General features: G+C 45.3%; 1 protein-coding gene across 4 annotated transcripts in view; it reads left to right on the top strand.

Moving 5' to 3' along the window:
• Dgk (diacyl glycerol kinase 1) overlaps positions 1-23,627 on the top strand; it is a 115,904-nt gene that overhangs the window by 48,851 nt on the left and 43,426 nt on the right. For 2 of the 4 annotated variants that reach the window (XM_076322730.1, XM_076322731.1), the window contains exons 2-3: positions 2,358-2,486; positions 6,079-6,167. In XM_076322730.1, the coding sequence (XP_076178845.1) occupies positions 2,423-2,486; positions 6,079-6,167 (153 nt within the window). In that variant the 5' untranslated portion in view covers positions 2,358-2,422. Of the gene's footprint in view, positions 1-2,357; positions 2,487-6,078; positions 6,168-14,789; positions 14,917-19,613; positions 19,708-23,627 lie in introns of those variants that run through there. The other 2 variants (XM_076322732.1, XM_076322733.1) reach the window with 2 other exon arrangements.

Raw genomic sequence — 23,627 nt, forward strand, 5'->3', positions numbered from 1 at the left:
CGATGCGTTTCCACCAGCTTCGTATTTCCGGCGGTGTGAATTATACGCTATCCGGTTGAATCGACCGAGTCCCATACACTGTCCAGAGATCACGTATGGAGCGTCCATTAGAATTAAAACGACCACGTTCCGCCGCTTTCGTCGATTAAGCTTATTATCGGTTTCGCTTTGTGTAGAGATTAGGTGGCCCCGTGACGCGTTCGAGCTCGAGTACCAGGAAAATCTACATTCCGGGAAAAGTGGAAGGTGCGGAGACGAAGGGAGTTGTCTCATTACGGAATTCGAGAGGTTTTTTTTTAACTTTTTTCTTCTTCTTTTTTTTTTTACTCTTGCGTGTTCGCAGTGAAATTCGTAACCGCTGCTCGCTTCGAGTTTCTTTCTTCTCTTTTTCGCAACGGAACTTCTGGAACGGTTTCAACGAAATTGTATCAACGTCGGTTGTACTTCGACCGTTTTATCGTTCGATCGATGACCAACGAATCCATCCGCGTTAAGAATCATCGAACGCCACCCGCTCCGAATATACGTCGTCGGCGTTCCTCGAATTCGTCGGTAAACTTCACCGCGTTTCCGGTGAAAACTGATAACTTTCGGTTTCCGGAATGTTCGCCCGTTTGGAGAGAATCGTTAGCACCGGGTTCGAGTTTCCCCGCACGGCTGATTCCGTAGTTGAGAATTTCGAAGTGGATACCGATCGGGGAATCAACGAATATCGATTCGCGACACGTGGAATCGCTGTTCTCGCGGATCGGTGTCTCGATCGGCGGATGAATTGTCCCTTTACGGTGGAAGGGCGTACGATTGAATTTAGGGCGACTTTCGTGTCGCGACGTGGAAAATTGCGATACATTCGCGTTCGAACGTCTTGTATAATGCAAAACCGTACCAAGTATGAAATGTAGATAGGTGAAATGTAAGTAAAAAATTGAATTTGTATAAAAATTAGGTGTACAAAGGAAGAAGATTTCGTTGAATTTTCTTCTTCGTCGGAGAAGACGGGGATAAAGTTTGCATAGATTTCAATACGAAATTCAGTTCTCGATTACGTTTAATTACGATTTTTCTCGATTACTTTCCCTACAGATCGAGAAGTCCTCGTTAATTTATACAGTTCGAAAGACTCGACGCTCGAATAAAATTACAGATCGCAGTACCGTGATAAGTGTCGTGTAACACAATGAAGATATTAACTTCAAATTACGACTAATCGCATACAGTACAAAAAGAAACTTTCAAACTCTTCGACGTTCGTTGGCGTCGACTTGGTCGTTCCCTTTCGAATTTTCCACGATTCCCGCTTTGATAACGCAGATCTGTAGCTACAATTCACGTCGAAAAAATAGCTCGAGGCTCGTTCTTCAGCGTTTCATCTCCGAGTCCTTTGAATCGCGAAGAATCCGAGGAATCGTTCGCGGAACGACGCTGTTTGATGCAAATTCAAACGAACAGGACGAGAATGGCTTCCTGAGAAGTATAATCGTATATTCGACGAAATCCTTTACCGGTTTGACGACACTCGAATTTGGAAAATCTCCTTTTGTATATCGAGTTTTGCCAGATCTCGCGCCAATTTGAAAATAAAAATTCCCTCCCGAGTAAATAAAACGGAGAAAGCGTCGATGCCTGATTCTCCTCGATATTTTGCCAGGATTTTCTCACCAAGTTTGTTGATCTATCGTACAAGTGGTTTTTGACGACTGAAAAGAAAAATTTATTTCTCAGACACAGAGGGAAACAACCATTGCGATCATACGTCGAGTGATTTCTCGTTGCAAATTATATCAGTTCGTTAAATGAGAAAATACACGTGTAGTATAGTGTTCGTATAGAAAAAGAATAAGAAAGCAATTCTACGAAAATTTCTTTCCAGGAATTGCGATATTTAATTCAAAACCTTTAGGTATACTTTAAACTTTGAGAATTAATTATACCAGATATTGTATTAAATATTTTCGTAAGACACCTGTCCTAAGGGATGTGTTTGGAGAAACGCTCTACCTTCCATCGAGTTTCATTTCAAACTATCAATAATCAAGTCAGGAAAAAATCGCTGCAAGTATTCGAATAACGCTAAACGAATATTATTGAGTTGTTCGAAAAGTCATTTCCTTTTTCCAAAACGGAGAATATGTAATTGAATAAAATGTTTGTACGCTAAAGAAATAGTGTTTCATCTTCACGAAAGAAAAAAAAACGAAACGACTTTCCGAAGTAGCCAATAATTATAAAAGTTATCGTATCGCGATGGTAAAATCGTAACGTCGTAACGTTCAATTTATTCATGTACACGCGCAACTCTCGGGAGAAGGTAGTTGGGGAAACCTTTTCCTAATCCGGCAATATCTTTCTATCTACAGGTGACGGTCTTCGGTATTCAGCGACCGGGCGTTCGTCCTGTGGGAGATAGAGACCAGAAGTAAGGATGGCCTTTCACTGGGATAAGCTCTCACCAACGGAATTTCAACAGCTCCAGAACTTGGCAGCTTGTAAGTAAAAAGTGAAACAACTCGGCTGCCGTGAGTTTCGCAGCCGGTCGAACTCGGTTACAACCGAGGGTACGACAGCCAGGGAAAAGTAAACTCTCGATGTAGGTAGTTTGTTGCGATGCGGTATGAATTTGCAAATACAAATAACGGAAGTACGTGGCCGGTCGAGTACTCGTGTCCCGCGAACGGAATATCTTTCCCGTTGCGCTTCGTCCAATTATTGCACCGTCGAGGATCATAATTGCTCCACGGTGGTTTCTCATTGTCTCGTAATTTAAATAGTTTCCCCGAGGGTCCCTGATTGCTCGAATAAACTTCCTCGTCGAGGAACAACTACATAAGAAACGTCGTTACCGTTGACCGTAGTTGGATTTCAATTTTCACGATAAGATGCTCGCGTACGAAACGTACAACTACGAGATAAGTTCACTCGAGTTGCTCCGAGTACGAATTATTCATCTCCTGAAATTACTATTTGTCGATCACCAAAATTGCTCTCGAACCATCCTTTGTGCAAAGAACAGTACCTTCTGATACCCTTTTCATAAAAAGAATACATTCTCGGTAAGATATCTATTTTATTTACCGACACGAGGAGCTTCTTCGGTTTCTCGTTGAGGTCGGTGATAGTCGTTTCTTTAGATTTTAGACCAGAGTGCAATTTGAAGGTCGATTCTCGTCGAACACACGTTACGTTTTACAAAACATACTTTACGTTACTTTCTGCGATTGTTACGCATTTATGCGATCATTTTTCCTCTTTTATTCATTATTTGAACAGTCACCCTAACCAACGTATACGTACACATTGAATTTAAATCACAAGTGTCCGAATTCGCTTTCCAATCCTGAATTTCGCGAGGTTCAGTCGCGATCGGACATCACCCGGTACAAATCCAAGTATTCCCATTTCGGACGTCGCGACGTCCATCTACGAAGTCCTGTACATAAATTCAATGGTGTTTTGTATCTCGTTTCAGGCGAGTCGCCTTTTTTTCGCGTTTCTAATTAACGTTTATGCGCTGACGTCGGATTCGTGCCACGAAGCTGCTGTTTCTGCCTACTCGGAGGAAATTAATAACGCACGCTAGGTCCCGTTTCTACCTAACTGTGCCCACCGGTGTCCATTTATCATCCCGATGGAAAATAAAATTCGCCAGTCTTGACGAATGATCGTGCAGCCCCTTCGAGAAACAATTTCGGGGAACACTCTCGCATAATTCTCGACCCGACTACACTGCGAATGCATTTCCGTGATCTCGAGAGGGAACATTTTTTGGAAAAATCCTCCCCGATCTAAAGAAATTTATTGTATATTTTTTGGTTTATTAAATATTTGAGTGGTTTACTTCTCCCATGGACGCGTTCTCCTAGATCTACCTCTGTGCGTCTTCTTTCAACGATCGCAATAAATAGCACGGTTAATGGGCATGGCCTCTCCGAGATATCAGCGGGAAACTAGCGGAACGTCGTGCTCATTGTTTATGGAATTATGGTAATTCCCGGCGACATCGTCCGAGAGGAAGTGAAATTTATTCCGGACGGTACGAGACATGTCTGTCCCCGACATGAATTCAAAATTTCGTGTACGTAGTCGCTTTACGTAAGACACGTGCACCCTTATGTTGCGGAGGCTGAGCTTATTAATATCGTCGAGGGAATCTCGCGCGTTAAAGTTTCTTCATTTATCACCGTGGACCGCGTTAGAACTTCGCGTGGGTCTCGATCGGAGCAAGTCCGAGTCAATCGCACCGATAACAGTATCAAACGAGCACCGTAACGTGTGTTCCTTCGGTGTCTGACCGAGAACGTCCGCTTCCACTGTGCATCCACCTAAACCTTGAAATTTACAATACAACTTATCCGTCGTTAATTTGGAAACACCTCGATGACCGTCGATTGCTCGACGAATCGACGATTCGATTTTCGCTTCCATTCCGTGTCCGACCGCGACTATCCGTTTCTACTTGAAATCGTAAATTTCGCGAACAGCTCGTCGAAAACTTGTCCGTCACCTATCGGAAACATTTCAACGGCCCTCGATTGTTCGACAAATCGACGAATTAATATTCGATTTCGTTCCACGTCTGACCACCACTGTCCACTTCTACTGTGTACTCCACCGAGCCTCGAATCGCAAAATTTCTGCGAATTTTATCTGTTACCAATCCTCACCGGACGATTGTTCGGAAAATTACATGAATTAATAAACCGTGCGCAACCTCCGTACACTACCATTGAAAATTGACCATTGGTCGAGAACCCGTAGATTGTCTATTAGGAACACCTCGAAATCCTTCAATTGTTCGACAAACCGCGAAATTAATGTTGCTCCGTAACACGATCGGTTCGTTCTATCGTTAAAAGATAGAGAACCCGAGCGCAACGCTCGAGGATCGCTCGTGAAGACACGATCGTTTCGAATTTCTGACGAACGACAATTTTCCCCGGTTTTCCTCGTCGAGGGCGGTTCGGGGCCGATTTTCGGACGGAAACGTAAATTTCCGACGGTGAACGTTAATCACGCGGCCGTTCGAGCCACGATCCATCATCGTTCTCGGTCAATCGGCCCGAAAATAGTCGACGTCCGAAAATATCCTGTCGGTTAAGTGCATTATGACGTCGACGGGGGTAGATTAGGCCAACGGTCTCCTATTATTAGTCAATTCCTCGAGCGTTGTTTCCTCTGCAAACAGTCGAATCCCGGTTGCCGGATCGATCGATCGTTCTTCTCGTTCGCCATCACCGCCATCACCGCCACCACCACCATCCCTCTTCACCACCGCTGTTTTCTTCCTTATAGGCGACGCGGCAATAAAGCAACGTGCGCGTACCTTTTTCTGTGGTCCCCCCACTTTTTTTTCTTTTTTTTTTTCCACCCCCCCCCCCCCCCCCCTCCCGATACGTTTGAGAACGGCTCGTCGAGACGAACGAGGCAATATCGCGCTCATATCGCTTTAATTACCACCAGCTGCCAGCGATATCGCGAGCTGTTGACATTCGCTTCATTTTTCTTTTTTTTCTTTTTTTTTTTGTTCCCTCCCCCGTTTGTTTCTTCCTTCGCTCCCCTTTCGAAGCGAGATCGACGTTTCACGGAGTAATTTTTGAGGCTTCGAGAAATTAACACTAGAGCTTACACGAGTGCGAACGTATTGCTATTTGTATCGAATCCGTATACGTATCCGCGAAGTTGAACGGAAAGAGGGTAACTTAATTTACTTGATTCACGAGTATCGTTAATTGTCCGTTTTGATAATCGTTCGTGGATATTGCAGAGACATCGTTGATTATTTAGTAATTCGAAACAGAAGCTCGAAACAAGCGAAATCGACCACTTTGGCAGTTCCAGTGTTAAGGGTCAGTACACGGGTTGGGTTTACGAGGAGTACGTGATGCTTGATCGTTTCTCGGGAGATTAAGTGTATTATTCCGTGCACTTTTGCTTAATCATTTTTATTTCCAATTGTGATTCCGGTAACGGAAGCACGTACGACCCGGTAGCGAACGAGATTTATTAGAAACTTTGAATAAAAGTTTGACGAAATATTTTTGCCTGTTCGGAGTGTCACAGGTTTCGATACCATTGTTTCAGATTCCACGCGAAAGCTACAGGATGTCCTCACCGAGTTTTGCGGATCGAACACAACGCCCAGCGGTGCACCGAAATATCATCCAGATGGAGTAAGTTCAACCAAAATTCAATCTAACCGGTGTAATTACAACCTTCAATGTAATTATTGCCGGAATATTTGAATTATCAATTGATCAAAGGTATACCGAATTACCTGTACGCACGGACCACGGAAAGGATTATATCACCGAACGAATTCCTTCGTAGATTGATCAAAGAGGCAAAAATTCGATTGTTCGACGAAACGTTGAAACGATAATAAACGTTTCTCGTAGGGTTACGACTGCCGGGGACCATGGAGAGAAACCATGGTTAATTACTATCGAAACCGCTGGGTGATCGTCGTTTCCAGCGATTCCATTCGAAATTCAGTGAATTCTCTCGTCGATTTTCTGTTCGCTTCGCGCGGGAAGAATGCGCGCCAATTAAATATTTCTGATTCTCCGATGGGAGAAATAATTGGACGACGTTCGTCGACATTTTCTAGATTTAAAACAGAAGAAGAAACACACACACACACACGATTGGAAAGATCGTGGTCACGGGAGGGAAAAAGTTCTGAAAAAAATGGATGCACGTTAAATCGGTAATTTCGTCCCCATTCTTCGTCGGTACTCGATCATTGGGAGTACCGGTCGACGAAATTTGCAACGATACGCGACATAATGCACTCGCGATACGCATTTCCCCGCGTTTTTCCCACTTTGAATGCACGCGAATGGAACGACCGAAACAATAGCGACGAATAATGAAGCGACATGGAAGAAATTATCTTTGGAGTTTCGCGTAAACAATTTCTGAAACACAATTATCGCGTCGCGCGATAATTTCTTTTGTATTTCCGTCTGTCCATGCACCGATCGGTACATCATCGAGTCGATTTTTTGACGTTTCGTTTGTCAAAATCACCTTTCAACTATCTTGTACGTACAAGAATTCTTTTCGAGACCCTTTTCACGAAAGAAAACCATTCTCAGTAAGGGATAAAAATATTCGAATGTTGGTAAAAATTTTCGAAACTAATTGACGCGTCTTCCTTATGGGCTAAAATCACCCCTCGTCTAAGGAACGGTTTCGTTTGATGTTATTTTCGCAAAACAGAATAGAGATATTAGCCGTGAAAAAAATGGTCTGAACATCGATACCGGTTTTTTGGAAATTTAAGACACTTTGAAAGCAAATTTTCAACGCAACGACGTTACGTCAGCGCGACCAATTCTGAAACACGAGAACGCTTCGTAGCCAGACGCGGAATCGATATACGTTAACAAGGGACATCATTGTGTTGCGGACAACCGTCCCGCGCGTTCGTTTCGCGACTTTTAATACGTTCGCGGAACAGGAACACCGCACGAAGCGTGATCACCGGCGTCGGATGAATATAAAAGTCCACGATCGTGAAAGACGCGAACCAGCGATTCGAATCGCGTCTATGTTACACGACACCGTTTTTCGCGAAACATCGTTGTCGAACGTTGTTCGATACCGTCAGCCGCACAGACGCGCGCACACACGCGCGCGAAAAACAGAGCGTTAGCATGCATCAAGGAAACGCGGGTCCCATAAAATCCCTGAACTATTCCTGTGGCTATTACAGTGGGAATACGTCTGGATCCAAGTGAACAGGTGCGAGTTATTGCGAGTTTATACCGCGCTGTGTGTGTGCGCACGAGTGCGTGGGGTTGTAGTCGTTCCTGGTTTCCACCACGAATCGACGCGACCGCGTACAAACGCGCGTCGTTTGCCGAAAGGGTCGAACATTCGCTCGGATTCTGCTACGGGGATCGAACGAGTTGTTTATTATTCGTGGTAAATGTTATTGTTCGCCGAAAGGGTGCTTCCACGCGTACGGTGAGTCGTAAAGCTCGCGAGCGGTCGCCGTAAAGAGAATTCCTCCGTACGTATCTAAGAGAAACATAATTGTTCGTTTGTTGGTCGGACTACATTGGCGCATGGGAATGACGTAAGTCGCGATCTCGACCGTGAGGCCGGTCGAGGCGAAATAAAGCGTCCGCTCAGGGTAACCCGGCGGTTACCCCCACCATGCCGCGCGACCGCGGTCACCGATTGGTCGCGCTCACGCGCACCTCGTGGCCTCCCTCCCCGCTCCGTCGCAGCGTTCCGTAATACGGAACGTGGCAAGTTGGTGACGCACGTGGCGGTTCTGTCTCGAAAAGAAAATTCGACACCGAGCTCGATCCGAAGCGTTCTCGAAGCCTGAATCGATTCTACTTCGACCTCCGGGTCTCGAGAAGGTTGTAACACCGGTATCGCGTTCTACTCGACGAAAAGTGACAACGTTTTCGTGCTTTAAAAGATAATATCGGTGCTCCTGAAACTCGAGTGTCGACCGAAAGTCCTTCGATGTGTACGAGTCGTTACCCGATACGCAACCTCTCGACGGTGTCGCTCTGTCTTCCGCGTTGAGATCTCGACCTGTGCAGACATTTCTCCACGATCGCGGAACTATTCGCGCTCGTATAATAGAAGGGAACACGCTGACGCTGACTCGTGTGAGCGTAAAGCGTTAGTTCCAAGACGGTGGAGTAATCGTGCGGTGAGAATGGAATTTCTCGTTATCTGTTATCTTCGGATACGTACATCGAAACTTGGAGATTCGTTTGAACGATGATGGGGATATCGGGGTTAAAAATCCGTGAGATTATTCCCGATTTCGAAGTATCGAGGATTAATCGTATCGACGAAACAGGAGAAGGAACGATTTTTATCGGCAGGCGGTGTCAATAATGATCGGTTATTAGTGGAATTTACGGCGACGTTTCGCGCGCCGAGTATGAAACTATAACGACGGGGTTGTTATCGCGTTTGACACGATGGCTGATAATGTTCCAACGCGTGATGGATTGTCGGGTGACGCACCAGCCACGGAGAAACCGTGAAAGACGAGTATACATCGTTATCCAGCGCCCAGGATAACGATCCTTTATATCGAGCTCGTTCCACCGCCTCTGTATTTACTTTCCTTTCACGGTTACGTCGCAACAGCTTGAACGAACGTTGCGCAATTGACTTCTGGGCATCGATCTTCGTTCGTTTCTTTTCTCTTCTTTCTTTCTTCGCTTTCCTCCTACCTTTCTTCCTCTTTTTGTTTTCTTAATTAACCACCGAACTAATTCCCCTCGGTTTGCACACCGTTCGTACGCGTTCTCCTTCTCGCGTGGCAAAAATCGTTCCACGTCTCGCAACACGTACGTGTGTGTGTGTGTGTATGTGGCACTCGAGAGTATGATTTATAGCCGAAACACACACCGAAGTAGAATTTCTTTCGCGCGTTGTCGAACGATCGCCTCGTAAGTCCAATTTATCCGCGTTTCTCATCTCTCGAGGTACACACTGGCTGCAACTGTCTCGGATACATAAACAGTGGACGAGAATCTTTGATCGCCCGAGACCCCGACTATTTCGTTCGCGCACGAGCGTGCACACCGTGTGAGAAAGAGGCCCGTCAGGACCACCTTGCCCTCGGAGGAAATAACATCCAGCAGCTTCTAAGCGATCGTCGAATGTAATTCGAACCTTCTTTTTCGCCCCGTTCGAAGAGAAACGGTTAAATTCGCCGAGAGAGAAACTATCGACGCTAAAAAGAGCAGGGAACGATGCTCGGGCGATAAATCTTTCCACGGGTTGGTGTTGGTCGAGAGCCGGACATCGGAGTCGAACACGCGCGACGAAAACGGGTACCGTGGGGATTAATTTCTGCTCGCGAATTCTGAACATTCGAACGGGCCCTCGAAAGCGTGACGATCGCCCCGGTACCCTCGTTTATCGCCGCGTTTCGAATCGTTTCAATATCGTAACGAGTAACCACCGAAATCGAGTTTCGAAATTAATATCTCGCGAATTTCAATAAACACCGAATCATCGGTAGGTAAAAAGTACGCAGTTGGTTACACCGTGTAACCGTGGTAATAATAACGTCCGTGTACTCGAGGACGGTGGCTAAACGATTCTCTGAGAAAACACGAGACCGCGAATTGTTCGTGGGTCTTTTCGCTGTCTTGGCTTTATCTATTCACAGTCGAGACACTTTGTCGAAAAGCACCATCGACGTTAATACCAGCGTAAATATCGCGCGTTAACCGTAGCGGGCGATGCAGTTAGCTCGTAGCGCGGAGTAATTAGAGCGAAATTGTTCAAAATCTTTAAAATTGCGTCCACGGACCGGGTACACGGTGAACGAAGAACCTTTTAGAAGCGAAACGAAGCGAAATACCAGCAATTTCCACTCGAGGTGCCCCTGTTCCGGTAATTTCGTAGCGAGCACGGCGACCTGGCGCGCAAATGCATCGTTTGTTACGCGGCCGGACGCTTTCGTCCTTTCCGTCGTCCAGGATCACCGGCCGTGACTCATAATTGAACATGCCAGACATAGTTAACTATACAGCGTCGGTCGCGATCGACCTCAAATCTCCGTCTCTGACCGCTACCGAGAGAATTCAATTTGCTCTGTCACGCCACCCTCTAATATATGCAATATTAATTACACGCGCTCGAATTAGAATATTCGAACGACGGTAGCCAAGATTCAAGAAGACCCGTGGTACGCGACTACGATGATTCAACGCTGCTGGAAGTTCGCGATCGAGCAACCTCGAGATCGATCGCGTTTCTTCGCGACCGGCTATGTGAGAATACAAGTGAACGACGTATTAAAGATAGAGGAACTACATTCTCGACAAAGAATTTCACTATTCGGATCTATGGACGAACAGTGACCGAAATAGGAGAATATTTGGGAATTTTCTCCAATGACGCGGAACGTCTAAGTGCAAACGTTTAATAGACGCGTTGAGAGTACGCGGTTCGAGCGATATTTTGAGAAAATTTTCACGCAAATATCTGAACGCGCGGAGAAAGTACAAAGCGTTTCCGTACCACGATACCCTAAGAGTCTCTTTTTCTTGCGCGATTTTTCGTCCCCGGTTCGCATCGAAAATTCCTGCCCGCGATTCCAGGAAAATGGATTCCTCGTACTTTCATATTCGTTGCAAGGTTCGCGGGGCGGTCGCCTCCGAAAGTTCCGCGTATTTATACGATCTACGTCTCACGAACCTTTCCGTTGAATCTAGGGAAGCTTTAGGAGCTTTGGATAATAGGTTACGTGGCTTTCGTTGAATTTCACCGTACCCTCTCCTCGTATTGCCGAGCATCGGGCTCTCTTCTCCGGTACATCCTACTATTTCGCTTCTATTCGATACACGATCTTTCCAGTCCCCCTTCGAACGCGGTGTTCTTTTATTTTTATTCAATTACCTTAATCCCGTCCCAGCCCTGTCTCGAGCTCGGCGTTTGTTCCTACGGTAACAACGACCGATCGAGTATTTTTTTTTCGTTCGTGCACGCGACAGAACCGAAAACCAATATTTTTGCACGCTCGTGCCTCGATAAAAGGACCAACTTCCCGCTTTTCGAGCGAAATTTGGAAACGAACGCAACCTGGTCCCTTCTGCTCAATCCGACAACGTTTCGCTCCTCGTATCGTTCAACGACGTAAAATATATTTCAACTATTATTCCAAACAAAGCGAATCGCTCGTTCTGCGATACTGGTAAAATACCAATTCGAATATTCATGTAGATTTACAATATAAAATCGAAGTTCCAGGGGAGAAACGATCCTAATTCACATTTTTCTTTCCAGTACCGGTCTGTTCACCGAAATAGAGATCCAACCGGTGTGTGGTAATTCATTAAGCACGTGTCACGAGGAAAGTTAACGACTCCTAAACCCCGGTTTAGAATTCGAAACGCCCCCGACGGTAACGTTACGAGGTTTTCTCCTTCGGATGGGGAGGGCTTTCGATTCGTTAGAATTCTAACGAAACGTTTCACGAGTCGCTGTATCGATTCCAAAGGGAGGAAACTCTCGAAGAATATCGTAATCGAACGATCGAGGTAGCCACCCGCGAACCCGGAGCTCCTCGTCGAGGACTCGCGATTAGATTCGCGGTGCAACGAATTAAGCGAGGATCGCTCGGTTCGTTTGTGCAGGCTCGTTTGGCCGTATATTCCTGGCATTAGCCAGCCAGATGTACGGATGGTAGATAGGTAGAGGCTGGTTGCCCATCAGCTCGCTTGTCGACCAATACAAACGTCCCGATAACGATTCACCCCGGAAATATGAGCAACTCTATCGAAACGCGGCCGACTGGCAAAGCGGCTTAGGAGCTCGCGCCTTTCGCGTCGTTGAACGCGTTAAATCAGCTTTTCCCGGTCCTAGCAACGAAATTCTTTCGGCAAAGACGAGTGGGAATCCTCGTACCCGTGACACGGAAAACTTGAGCCAATTTTCCGTGAGTTTCCCGCGAGGGAGCGCGAACCGTCTCGAATTACACGCGTTCGAGTCTTTTATCGAGGGTACTTTTACCGAGGGAGAACCACACCTAACCCGGCACAGATACCAGCTAACGATGGTTCGGAGCAAGTGGTTAAATTTACGTTCGAAGATCTGAAAAAAGTATCGTTAATAAATTGAGACACGAAATGTTGAACAAACATTGATCCGATAGGGTAACGCAATGTATTTCCCGTGACACTGTTTTTTCGATCGAATCGATAGGTATTTCGGTCGACAATTCGTATCGAGTCACCCTGTATACCCACGTGAAAACTGTAACGAGCGCAGGACCATTATGATTCTAATTTACGCGTATTTTCGTTACAATTGTCCCCTTTTCGCAACGAGCCCGCCACACGGAGAAATATCAAAGTGAAATCTTTTTCAAAAGCTAGTGCTTTCGACACCAGAGTACATTCCTCCTTTTGTTTCGCTCTTCGTGATTGTACCAGTAGGTAAGCATGATTTCACTGGTTTATCCGGCGACTCTGTTCGCGCTTTGACGTGAAAGCAACAATTTTTCCAGCCAATATACGCGACGATGTGAAACGCGATCGAATCCTCCGAACTGGTATCCGTTTCGGCGTTTTTCAAATCCAGGATTTTACAAATGCTCCGGGTGAACGTTCGACACCTTCTCGAAAAGCTTTCGAGTCAGGAATCGAGAATCCGCTCGAAAAATTACCGAGTTTCACGAGCCATCAGATCCGATCGTCCCAGCTAGGAAGTTCGCGCCTTGTACGCGCTAGATTCGCGGTCCCTTTGTTCGCGGAAATTGGATTTGGACGTTGCTCTTTGGCCAGTTGCTCAAAAAAAAAAAAAAAAAAGCTGCAACACGTGTGGCAACGACTTTTATCCGTTGATCCGATCGTCAGAAGGGTTGAAAAAAGTGTGAAATGATTTCTGACGAAATCGGAACACGATTCTGAATATCGATCGTACGTCGTGCTTTTAAACTCGATAGATTTCATTCCTGGTTGTTGGCTCCCGGATACGATTGTTTCAGGATTAAAGAACAATAGTTTCTCTCTTCGAATTATTTTTTTTTTTTAGTCCGTGCGCAAGCTTGTTTCTTTTAGTCGCGTAGATTTAGTTTCAGTTGCATCTAAACGATTTAGTTTTCGTTATATCTACGTAGATTTAGTTTCGGTTACATCTAAACGATTTAGTTTTAGTTATATCTACGTAGATTTAGTTTCGGTTACATCTAAACGATTTAGTTTTCGTTATATCTACGTAGATTTAGTTTCGGTTACATCTAAACGATTTAGTTTTAGTTATATCTACGTAGATTTAGTTTCGGTTACATCTAAACGATTTAGTTTTACTTATATCTACGTTGATTTAGTTTCAGTTGATATCTAAAAGAGACAACTCTCGAGACAATAATTTCGCGCGCCATTTAAACGCGATAATTCCGACCGATGCGTCGGCAAGATCCTAACTAAGTCGCTCGTGAAAACGCTCGGAGTTGCTTTGGCCCTGTGCCAAAAACCGACAGCGTGAAAAATCGCGCGCGAACCGAACTCACCGGAATCGCGCTAATTTCCGCTCGTTTCCCGCGCGCGGTCTCGCCCGAGTTTCTGAAACGGTCGTTTAACGCGCAGTTGAAAATTGTCTGCGCGGAGCGGATGGTGAGAAGTAATCGGACGAACAATTAAGGGAACCTTTGTTCCCTTTCGAAGAAGCTAGAATGTGTTTCGCGATACTTCTTTAACGCGATCTTCTCCCTCGTGTTCTCGAGCGCAATCTTTATCGCTCATTTACTCTCGATCGTAATGTTTATCGCTTATTTATTCTCGATCGCGCTGCAATTCGAAACGAACCTGATTTTTTGGGAAAACTAGGTGAACGGAACTTGGTACAATATATAACGATAATAGATCGAAGTGTGCAGTATACGATAAGTGTATAATCGTTACATGTCTGACCCAATACGAGTCGCAGCTACTTCCAAGATCGATCTCACTGTCTCGTGACAACGCTTCGATAATTTCACTGTTCAAAGTTGCATAAGAAAGTTTCACGTTCAACTGGACCCAAAGTGTCTATTCTCGTACCAAGTTTCCATCAAGGTGGATTCGACCGAGGCTTGAATTTCGTACAATTATACGGAACGACACCAGACGTTGAATGTCGATGAACGTTAACATTTACTTAACTGGAACGCCGAAGAATCGTGAGAACGTATAAAATAATATCCAGAAACTCTTGGCGATTTTTTGGTTCGTTTCGAAACGATGCTCTCGAAACAAATTGCGAGATAAATATTCTTCTCTCGCGTGTAACGCCGAAAATAGAGGATCTCGTGTTCGAGAAACGAAACCGGACAACAGGAATCGGAGAGACGTTAATATGTTTACCATAGCTGTTCCATGGAAAAATCGTTGCGCACGACAGGAGTATTTTTTCAGTGGACGATCCTTCAATTATTTCGACAAGGTATTGTTCCGATACGAGAGAAAATAAAGCAGCGTAGAATATTCATTTGCCACGGTTTCTCGAAATAAACCGCTTACGTTGATCGTTAACGACACAACACTAGAACACGATTTACCGAATCGTAAACGTTTTGTTCGTAATTCGCACGTGAAACGGTCCTCCCGTTCAATTTGAAACCCGGTTGAAACATTCGCGCAGAGATCTGTTTACAAACACCGTATAAAATTTCATCCCGCAGCGTATTCGGAAAAATACTTATCCCGCAGTAGTGCATAATACAACGTGTACCGTGGCCGATAAAATAACGGGTCGGTATTCTGAGCAATACTGCCCTCGGGCGGCTTCATAAATATTCGTTAACTAGCTGAATTATCCGACGTTGGCCGGAATAAGAAATATTGTTCGTATGTAAAATTTATTCGTTGTATTTCCTGAAAAAGAAATTAAATAGGGATTTACCGCGTTCCTGCGTTCCCGTGATATATCAAAGACAGGAAATATCCAGTCGCTGGAAAGTTCGCGGGGAACGAAAGAAAATTCTATATTTAATTTACAATCGTTCTCCCGGTACAATAGACCCACCGAGTCCAGGAACAACGATAAGCGAGATAGGTACTACGGTTTACGATCGGCGGTACGTTTTCTCGCTGTTAGAATTTAATGACGTCATGCAGCAGAGCAACGTCACACGATAGCAAACAATCAAACTGACAGACGGAGCTATATTTTATTTATACGCCCGAGAACGTAACGTTCATTTTATTTTCGCCTATTTATTTTCGTAAACGCGTTTCTTCCTTAAACACTGTCCCGATCCGATTCGAGTCGTCGTTCTCGACGGGCCTAACTCGTTCACCGTCGATTCTATCGAAAGTTTACACAGAGGGAAAAAGTTTCCACGTTTAATTTACAATCATTCTCCCGGTACACGTTCCAGCTCTAGAAACAACGGTAAACGAGATACGGTACGTTTTATAGTTGGCGGGCACCGAAGCTTCCTCTCGTGGCTCGAATTTAATGACGTCGTGTAACTCGGCGACGTCACGCGCGCGATAACAAACAATCGAACGTAGAAAGCTGCATTTCGCGTATACACGTACGCGCTAGACCGCAATGTTCGCTTTGTTTTCGCCTATTTATTTTCATACACGGCGTTACTTCCTTGACCACCGGCCCGATCCGCTTCGACGCTTTCGTCGTTTTCGTCGATCGGGCTCGCTCGTCGTCGATTCCAACGAAAATTTCCACCGAACGAAAAAGTTTCTACGTTTCGTTTCCAATAATTCTCGCGGTACGCGTTCCGGCTCTAGAGGGAACGATAAGCGAGATACGGTACAGTTTACAGTCGCGCGCACCGAGGCTTCTCTCTCGTGGCTAGAATTTAATGACGTCACTCAGCTCGGTAACGTCACGCGCGCGATAATAAACATCCGAACGGACAGATGTAGCTGCATTTTATTTATACACGCGGGACCACAATCTACTCTTTGTTTCCACGTATTTATTTTCACGTACCCGTTACTTCCTTAAACACTCTCTCATTCGTTCCAATTCGGGCCGCCATTCTCATCGACCAAGCTCGCGAATAAATAGAAAGAACGTTTTCGCTCGTTTTATTTCTCGTTTCGGTGATTTAGTCCCGTACCGCCCGTTCGCGACTGTTATTTATGCACCATTTCGTGGTCGAAAGTTTCGAAAGAGCTCAAAAAAATATTCCGTAACAAGAGTTTCGATAGTTCGTCGTCGGGAATAAAACACGTCCTCTCCGCGCCGGAAAAATCAATGCAGAATTTACTGGCCCATAAAAGTTCCGATAAATATCATCCACCAGTGTTGCACAATTTTCGTCGAAACTGTAGACGTCGATATTTCACGGTCTCGGTGCTCCGATAAACAACGTTTTCTTTAATCCGTGACTTACGGAGAATCGTTTCGATTTTTTTTTCATATTTTCCAAAGCTCTCGCATCTCGAGAATCGAATTTCGTTCCCCCCTCGATCGTCGTTTCTTTCTCACCAGACTCGCGAATAAACGTTCCAGGAGTTTTTCACCGACTTCTGCTCGCGTTTCGGGCGATCATGGTCGCGAGCTGTGGATAGAGCTCAAACAGGATGCATTTCTCTCTCTCTCTCCCTCTCGTTGCATCGGGTTTCGTGCATGTTGCGTTATTTCCCCCGGGTGAAGTTCCAAGGTGCGATCCTTTGAACGGCTCTATTATCCTGAAAAATGCAATAACCTGAGAACTTTAAACCGCTTGGAACTCGAACGAGTGTAATTGACGGTACTTTCGCTCGGTAAACCGGATTCAAACGGGGCAAACGTGAACTTAGTTTCATTTCTTTATCTCCGTTCCTCGAGCGCGTCATTGTTAAACTCCCGCGGAGTTTCGCGGAGTCGATACAGCGTATAATGAATTGTACTTGACAAGTTGAATAGAGAAATAGAAGGTTAACGGAAGAAATAGACCCACCAAACTGCAGAGGATTCGATCAATGACGAAACATTTACGACATCGAACCAGATACGGCCCTAACGTCCAAGGACCGTACGAGAAACGCTTCGAAGTTCATCAAAGACTCGAATCAATGGTAGAAAATCTAAAGACGATAATATATACCAACAGCACCGTGAAACATCGCCATGTCGTCGATGCGAGGTAAAATAAATCTAGTTGAAGAAAAAAGGAGGAAGAAGAGGAAGAAGAAGGATGTGAATTTCCCGGGAACTTCCATTGGTCGCCGTTAATCCTTCGTTAAATCGAACGATACCTAAATGTCGAGATAGACGTCCCTGGGAGACACCTCACTTCGATGGTCCCTAACGTATACCTGGCCTTCGAAACGTCGCAACACCCTCAGTCGACAAAACGCGGCTCGACGTTAATCCGATAAAGCTACACGCGACTAGTTGCGAATCCTCGACGTGTAAAATAATTATGTGCTCGCGTAAAAATCAGCTCACGCCCTTCGATTCTCCAAGGGTAGGCACGCAAAGTAACCAGCCCGCAGAAGACAAGAGAGAGAGAGAGAGAGAGAGACGCGCGCACCCATTTATTATAAGACAGTTATTTCTACGAAGAAAAAAATACCTGTTCCTGACCCTTACTCTGACCTTCATCTGCTCCATTTCTCTCTCCCTCTTGCGCCGATTAAACGCCACTTTGCCCTCCCGGAGCATCGTGTAATTATCGATTTATCAAGCGTACGCTTTATCCGCGCCGCGCGGAGACGAACGAAGAGGAATGCGGATCCTCGCGGTAACGAAGCATCGAATGGACGGGAAAAAGATCCACGAAAGATGAAACAGAGATTCACTCGCCCTCTTCATCCGTCAGGTACGAGGAAACGCGAGTCAGGGGGTCGGTTCTTCCCTCCGACACGCGGGCGAATTAAAAACGCGCGACCTAACGAGATCCAGATTAACCGAGACTTGTTCGTTAGTGGATAATTACGAGAATAAAACGAGGGTGGTATCGTCTCCGTTGGTCGGTGGCCAATTAGGGGAAGAGGTCGTCTAAATTAACCCTAGAAAGACCGAGCTGCCGCTGACTGTTCTGTTGAACACTAAGGGGTGTATATTTTTAAACGGGAAATCAATTCCGAAAACTATTGCACTATTCTGGTACCAATCCTAATCTCCTACCAGACGAATCGTACGAAAGGGAGAGAAACATCAATTGTACGAATTAATTTCATCGACACCTGACTTTCGCGCACCTCAACGATATTTTCTATCCAGTAGAGGATCCACCTTTCACCCTTCCTTTCTAAGATTAAATAAGGAGAGAAATAGGGAGAGACACCTTAATTATTCGAATTAATTTCATCAACACCTGACTTTCGCACAACTCAACGATATTTTCTATCCAGTACTCCACCTTCTACCCTCCCTGTTCTTTCTAAGATTAATTAAAAAAGAACCAGTACAAAAAGTAAACAGAGAATCAATTTCGTTCCATCAACAACCGACTCTCGCTCATCTCGACATTTTCTGCCCGGTGTATTTCAACATCTCTTCGTCCCACCCTCGTTTCTACTCTTCTCCTAGGTTAAATCGAGTGTCCGTATCAAGGAGCCTCGGATTAACGAACTTCCAACGTAGAGTATTATTAAACGAAGCGTTACGCGTAGCTGTGGTACAACGTACACCAGTTCCTCGTTCCCTCGTCGCCCCTCGTCCCTCACCAATCCCTTCTGTAACAATATCCGGCCGCGTTCGGTCGGCCTCCGAGGCTCGTCCTTCGTCGCGACGAGACCAAAGGACAGGGCAGGCCAGACCAGAAACGAAAGGTAGAAAAAGTCTGCTCGCTCGTGGACCACCAGAGCGCGGTTGCCTAGCTACTACCTGACGTCATCTCTGACGCACTCGAATAAGAGACCGTCGGCAGGGGCGAGACGAAGAAACGGGACGTGGAAGCGAGGTCAACGCGTCATCATCCACGGGAACCCCACCGAAGGTGGATTGACCGGATTACGTCGTATCTTTTCGGGGATCCAGGGCCGCGTTCCTTTGCTACGCGATTAATTTCGGATCTGAGGAACAGGGAGAGCCAAAGGAGCCACCACGAACAACACAGCCTGGGTCACTACTAAGTAGAAACGTATCGTTTCCGGTAGACGCGTAATTTATTACACGAGAAAGCTTTGAGGAAACATTCGAGGAAAACTAGTCCTGTGAATTAATTCCATTCTTGTTTCGTTAGATGGGTCGGGTACATTGTAGATTAATTTCGAATGTGAGGAACAGGGAGAGCCAAAGGAGGAGCCACGAACAACACAGAGTGGGTTACTAGTAAGTAGAAACGTATCGTTTCCGGTAGACGCGTAATTTATTACAGGGGTTTCATTGTATCAGGTTGTTCGGTATACTCTAAAAGAATTGTGTCTCATTTTTATCAAAAGAACGAAATGACTTTCCGAACAACCATATAGATTAATTTAGGATCTGAGGAATAGGGTGAGCGAAAGGAGGAACCACGAACAACACAGGGTGGGTTACTACTAAGTAGAAACGTATCGTTTCCGGTAGACGCGTAATTTATTACACGAGAAAGCTTTGAGAAAATATTGAAGAAAAAGTAACCGCGTGAATTAATTTCGTTCTTGTTTTATCAGATGGAGGGTAGATTGTAGATTATTTTTGAAAAAAGTAGTAATTGTACGTGAGCAAATATGACGGATGAATTAATTTCCGAGGAAGAGAGAGCAAAAAATGGAGCTACGAATGACGCAGAATGGGGTACTTCCAAGTGGAAACGTACCGTTTCCGGTAAACGCGTAATTTATTAACAGGGTACGTACCTTCTTATCGACGAAAGAAAGCTTTGAGGAAATATTCGAGGAAAACTAGCCCCGTGAATTAATTTCGTTCTTGTTTCATCAAACGGGGGGTAGATTGTAGATTATTTTTGAAAAAAGTAGTAATTGTACGTGAACGAATATGGTCGACGAATTAATTTCCGCGCATGCATGATGTATGATGTCTCCACTGTCCGGGCCGTTTAAGTCTTCCACGAGGATCCAATTTGAAAATGGATTGAATTTTATTCAATTTTATCGCGTAGGCTACGACCCGTCGAGGTCAATTTACAAATTTAAAAACTTGGAGAAAACGACCTGCTCTTTGAAACATTGAAAAGTGGACCCGACGAGTTCCCTCTTTCATCGGTGAATAAAAACTTGAGTAATGAAGAACCGTGTGCGCCGAATTTTCGCGAAAAAATATTGAAAATTGACCGAGTTACCTCCGGAAACTTCCCAACTAATCGTTTCAAGATCTACGAACCCTATTTAAGGTTTAACTATTTATTCCTACAATGATGACTATTTTTCACCACTTATTCCGTTTTCGTACTCACGAAGAGAGGAAGTTACCCCGATAAAGGTACACGTGCCCTTTAACGACCCCGTGACGAACAGAGCAACGTGTATTGTTATCGATAGTAGTGGTGCTCGATCGTCGACCGTACGTCATGGATGTCCGCTCGAGTCACGGTTCGTACTACTTGGCCGCAAATCGAGAGCGACGGTTGCCAGAAATTCTGGAATTCGGATGCACGCGTAATCTCCGATTCATACGGTGGATTCAAGCACGGAAAATTGAACGAATTAAGCCACTCGTGTGTGCGAAACGAGAGAACGGTGCTCGATTAATTTACATACACGTGTTTTCGTTTGGAGGTCGCCAATCTTTTCGATCATCGTCGCGACGATCGCTCGTGAATCGTCTCTTCTCTTAAATACGGAAACTAGTCGCGTTTCACTTAACGTACCCCTCGTAGATGATTAAAATTACGAACACGGTCATCTCGAGACGAGAGAAGTTCTCCCTTGGCGTACACTCGTCGAAAACTCGGCACTCCCGTTACATTTCTCGAAAGTGCTCGGTCGAAGTGCATTCCACTTTCAACGTGCCTATCAATTATTAACGTCAGTACGAACAGCGAGTAGAATCGGACCGTCCTCGGTGGACAGACATCGTTTAATCCGATCACGTCTCGGTGCGCGTTACCTGCTCGTAACCCTCCGCGAATGTGTTCAATTTTTCATCAAAGAAGTTGTTTACCCGTCCCGATGGAATATTAACAAATCCATTTCGCGGATAGTCGAGCGCGTGACCCGTTTCCGCGTAGTAACGAGCAGTATTCAATATATATTATTAGAAACGGCGGAGACATTGGTGAATCGTGTACCGGATACGTACGTTCCGTTTATGACCGATTGAAATTCCGCGCGCTCGGGACACTTCGGAATAACCTGGAAATTGTACACGCGAGACGTTCCCACTGTTTTTGGTAGCGTCGTCGTCTCGGTGGCAAAAACGTGAGAAACGTTTCCGCCCGACAAATACCGTAAGTAGTATATACTGGCCATGCTCGGACACGTAGTGTACGTTACCGTAAATCCGTACGGTTAAGGAACGTCCTCGTTGCATGCACGAATCGCGATGGAAAATTCGAATGGAGGATCTACAAGGGTAGGACATTTATTTATCGGTTCGCCCTCTTGGGAGACCACCGCGAAAAGATTATTTTATTCGCGAAAAAATTGACGAAAAACGAGCCCTCGATTGTCCCGTCTCGGTCGAAGGGAAAGGGGTTTTATCTGGTTCGAGTGGGAGCTAAATGAAAAAGTTCTCCGAAAGAAATTGAACACTTTTACGGTTAAGGTCGCCGTGTTCGGAAACGCGTGGTTGAGAAAACAACGGGCCTCTATTTCGAGGCCCCGGGAGAGAGGCCTCTGCAACCTCGGAATCATACATCACGTTTAAAGGGGTAGAAAGAGGGATGCAAAGAACACCCCTACCGGGGAAACTTCTCGTCGACACGACACGAAAGAGCCGACGGATATTACATTTTCTACGGGTCGTCTCATCTCGCCTTGCAACGATTATGGCCACTGATGTCAAGTTATTCACGCTCGATGAAGCGCATCACCGTCCCCCTGTGTTGCTTCTGAAAACGATGATGAAAAAGACGAGCCGCTCAAGTTAGACGCTCCTCGGGGGCCTTCTTTAGAATCCACACTCCGTGAACGCGACCGAACGAACACGCACGTTACACGAGCTACTGAATCGGAGACCCTTCGACTTGTTATCCGTTCCTTCAAATATTTTCGCGGCGACAACGTCTGCAATTTTGAAAGATACGCGTAAGCGGGATAAAGGGTCGATAAGCGAATCGGGGATCCTTCGATATTTATCCTCGAAATATTTTCGTGGCAGTAATGTACACAATTTTCGAAATACTTACGAAATAGAAAGTTGATCGAATCGGGGATCCTCGAACTTTGTATCCGTTTGTTGAAATATTTTCGTGGCAGTACACAATTTTCGAGATACTTACGAAATAGAAAGTTGATGATCGAATCAAGAATCCTCGAACTTTGTATCCGTTCGTTGAAATATTTTCGCGGCAATATTTTACACAATTTTCGAAATACTTACGAAACAGAAAGTTGATCATCGAATCAGGAATTCTTGGACTTGGAATTTGGAAAAATAATTATCGAAAACATCGCGGTAACAATTACTAACGAACACGAAGATCGTCGCGGTGAATTTTCGCGGGAGGAAGGCACAAAAACAATCTGAAAAAAGTTTCTAAAATTTTCAAACGCAATTTCTCTACTTCTTTCTAATATTTGATAACACGGGCCGGGGGTCAATGTCCCTGGTCGCATTCGTTGATTTCCCAAACGTACCCTTTGAGTATCATTATCCCAAAGCACCGAAAATTGCTCCGGCTCTGGAGCAAAGGCTCTTATTTCGAAATACCTGTTTTCACTTCCTGGTAATAATTGCCCGCACATACTATGCGCCCTTAAAACGTCGTCGAACGACGTTTGGATGAAACTGGGTCACGCTGGACAAATACACGACACCGTCCAACTTGGAGGTCCGCGGAAATGAACGATGTTTCTCCAACGTACAACGATGCGACCGCCAACGTCCGGTGGAAAACTCGTGGAAAAGCTCACCGTGTCTGGAGAAACCGACACCTCGTTTTCGCGCTTCCCTTTCGCGAAATCTTTCATTAAACCTCGGACGGGAACAAGCCCGGACCGGTTGCATCGCGGCGATAACGGGCTATGCTCGGCCCTGGATGAAAATAACGGATTGGAAACGTCGAGGGGGATGAAAACGTAAGCAATAATTGGAACACTTGGACGAACGAAGGTCTCGAGGCGACTCGTTACGCTTTGTACGACCGA

The sequence above is a fragment of the Ptiloglossa arizonensis genome, chromosome 10 (genome assembly GCF_051014685.1).
Source record: "Ptiloglossa arizonensis isolate GNS036 chromosome 10, iyPtiAriz1_principal, whole genome shotgun sequence".
NCBI lineage: Eukaryota > Metazoa > Arthropoda > Insecta > Hymenoptera > Colletidae > Ptiloglossa > Ptiloglossa arizonensis.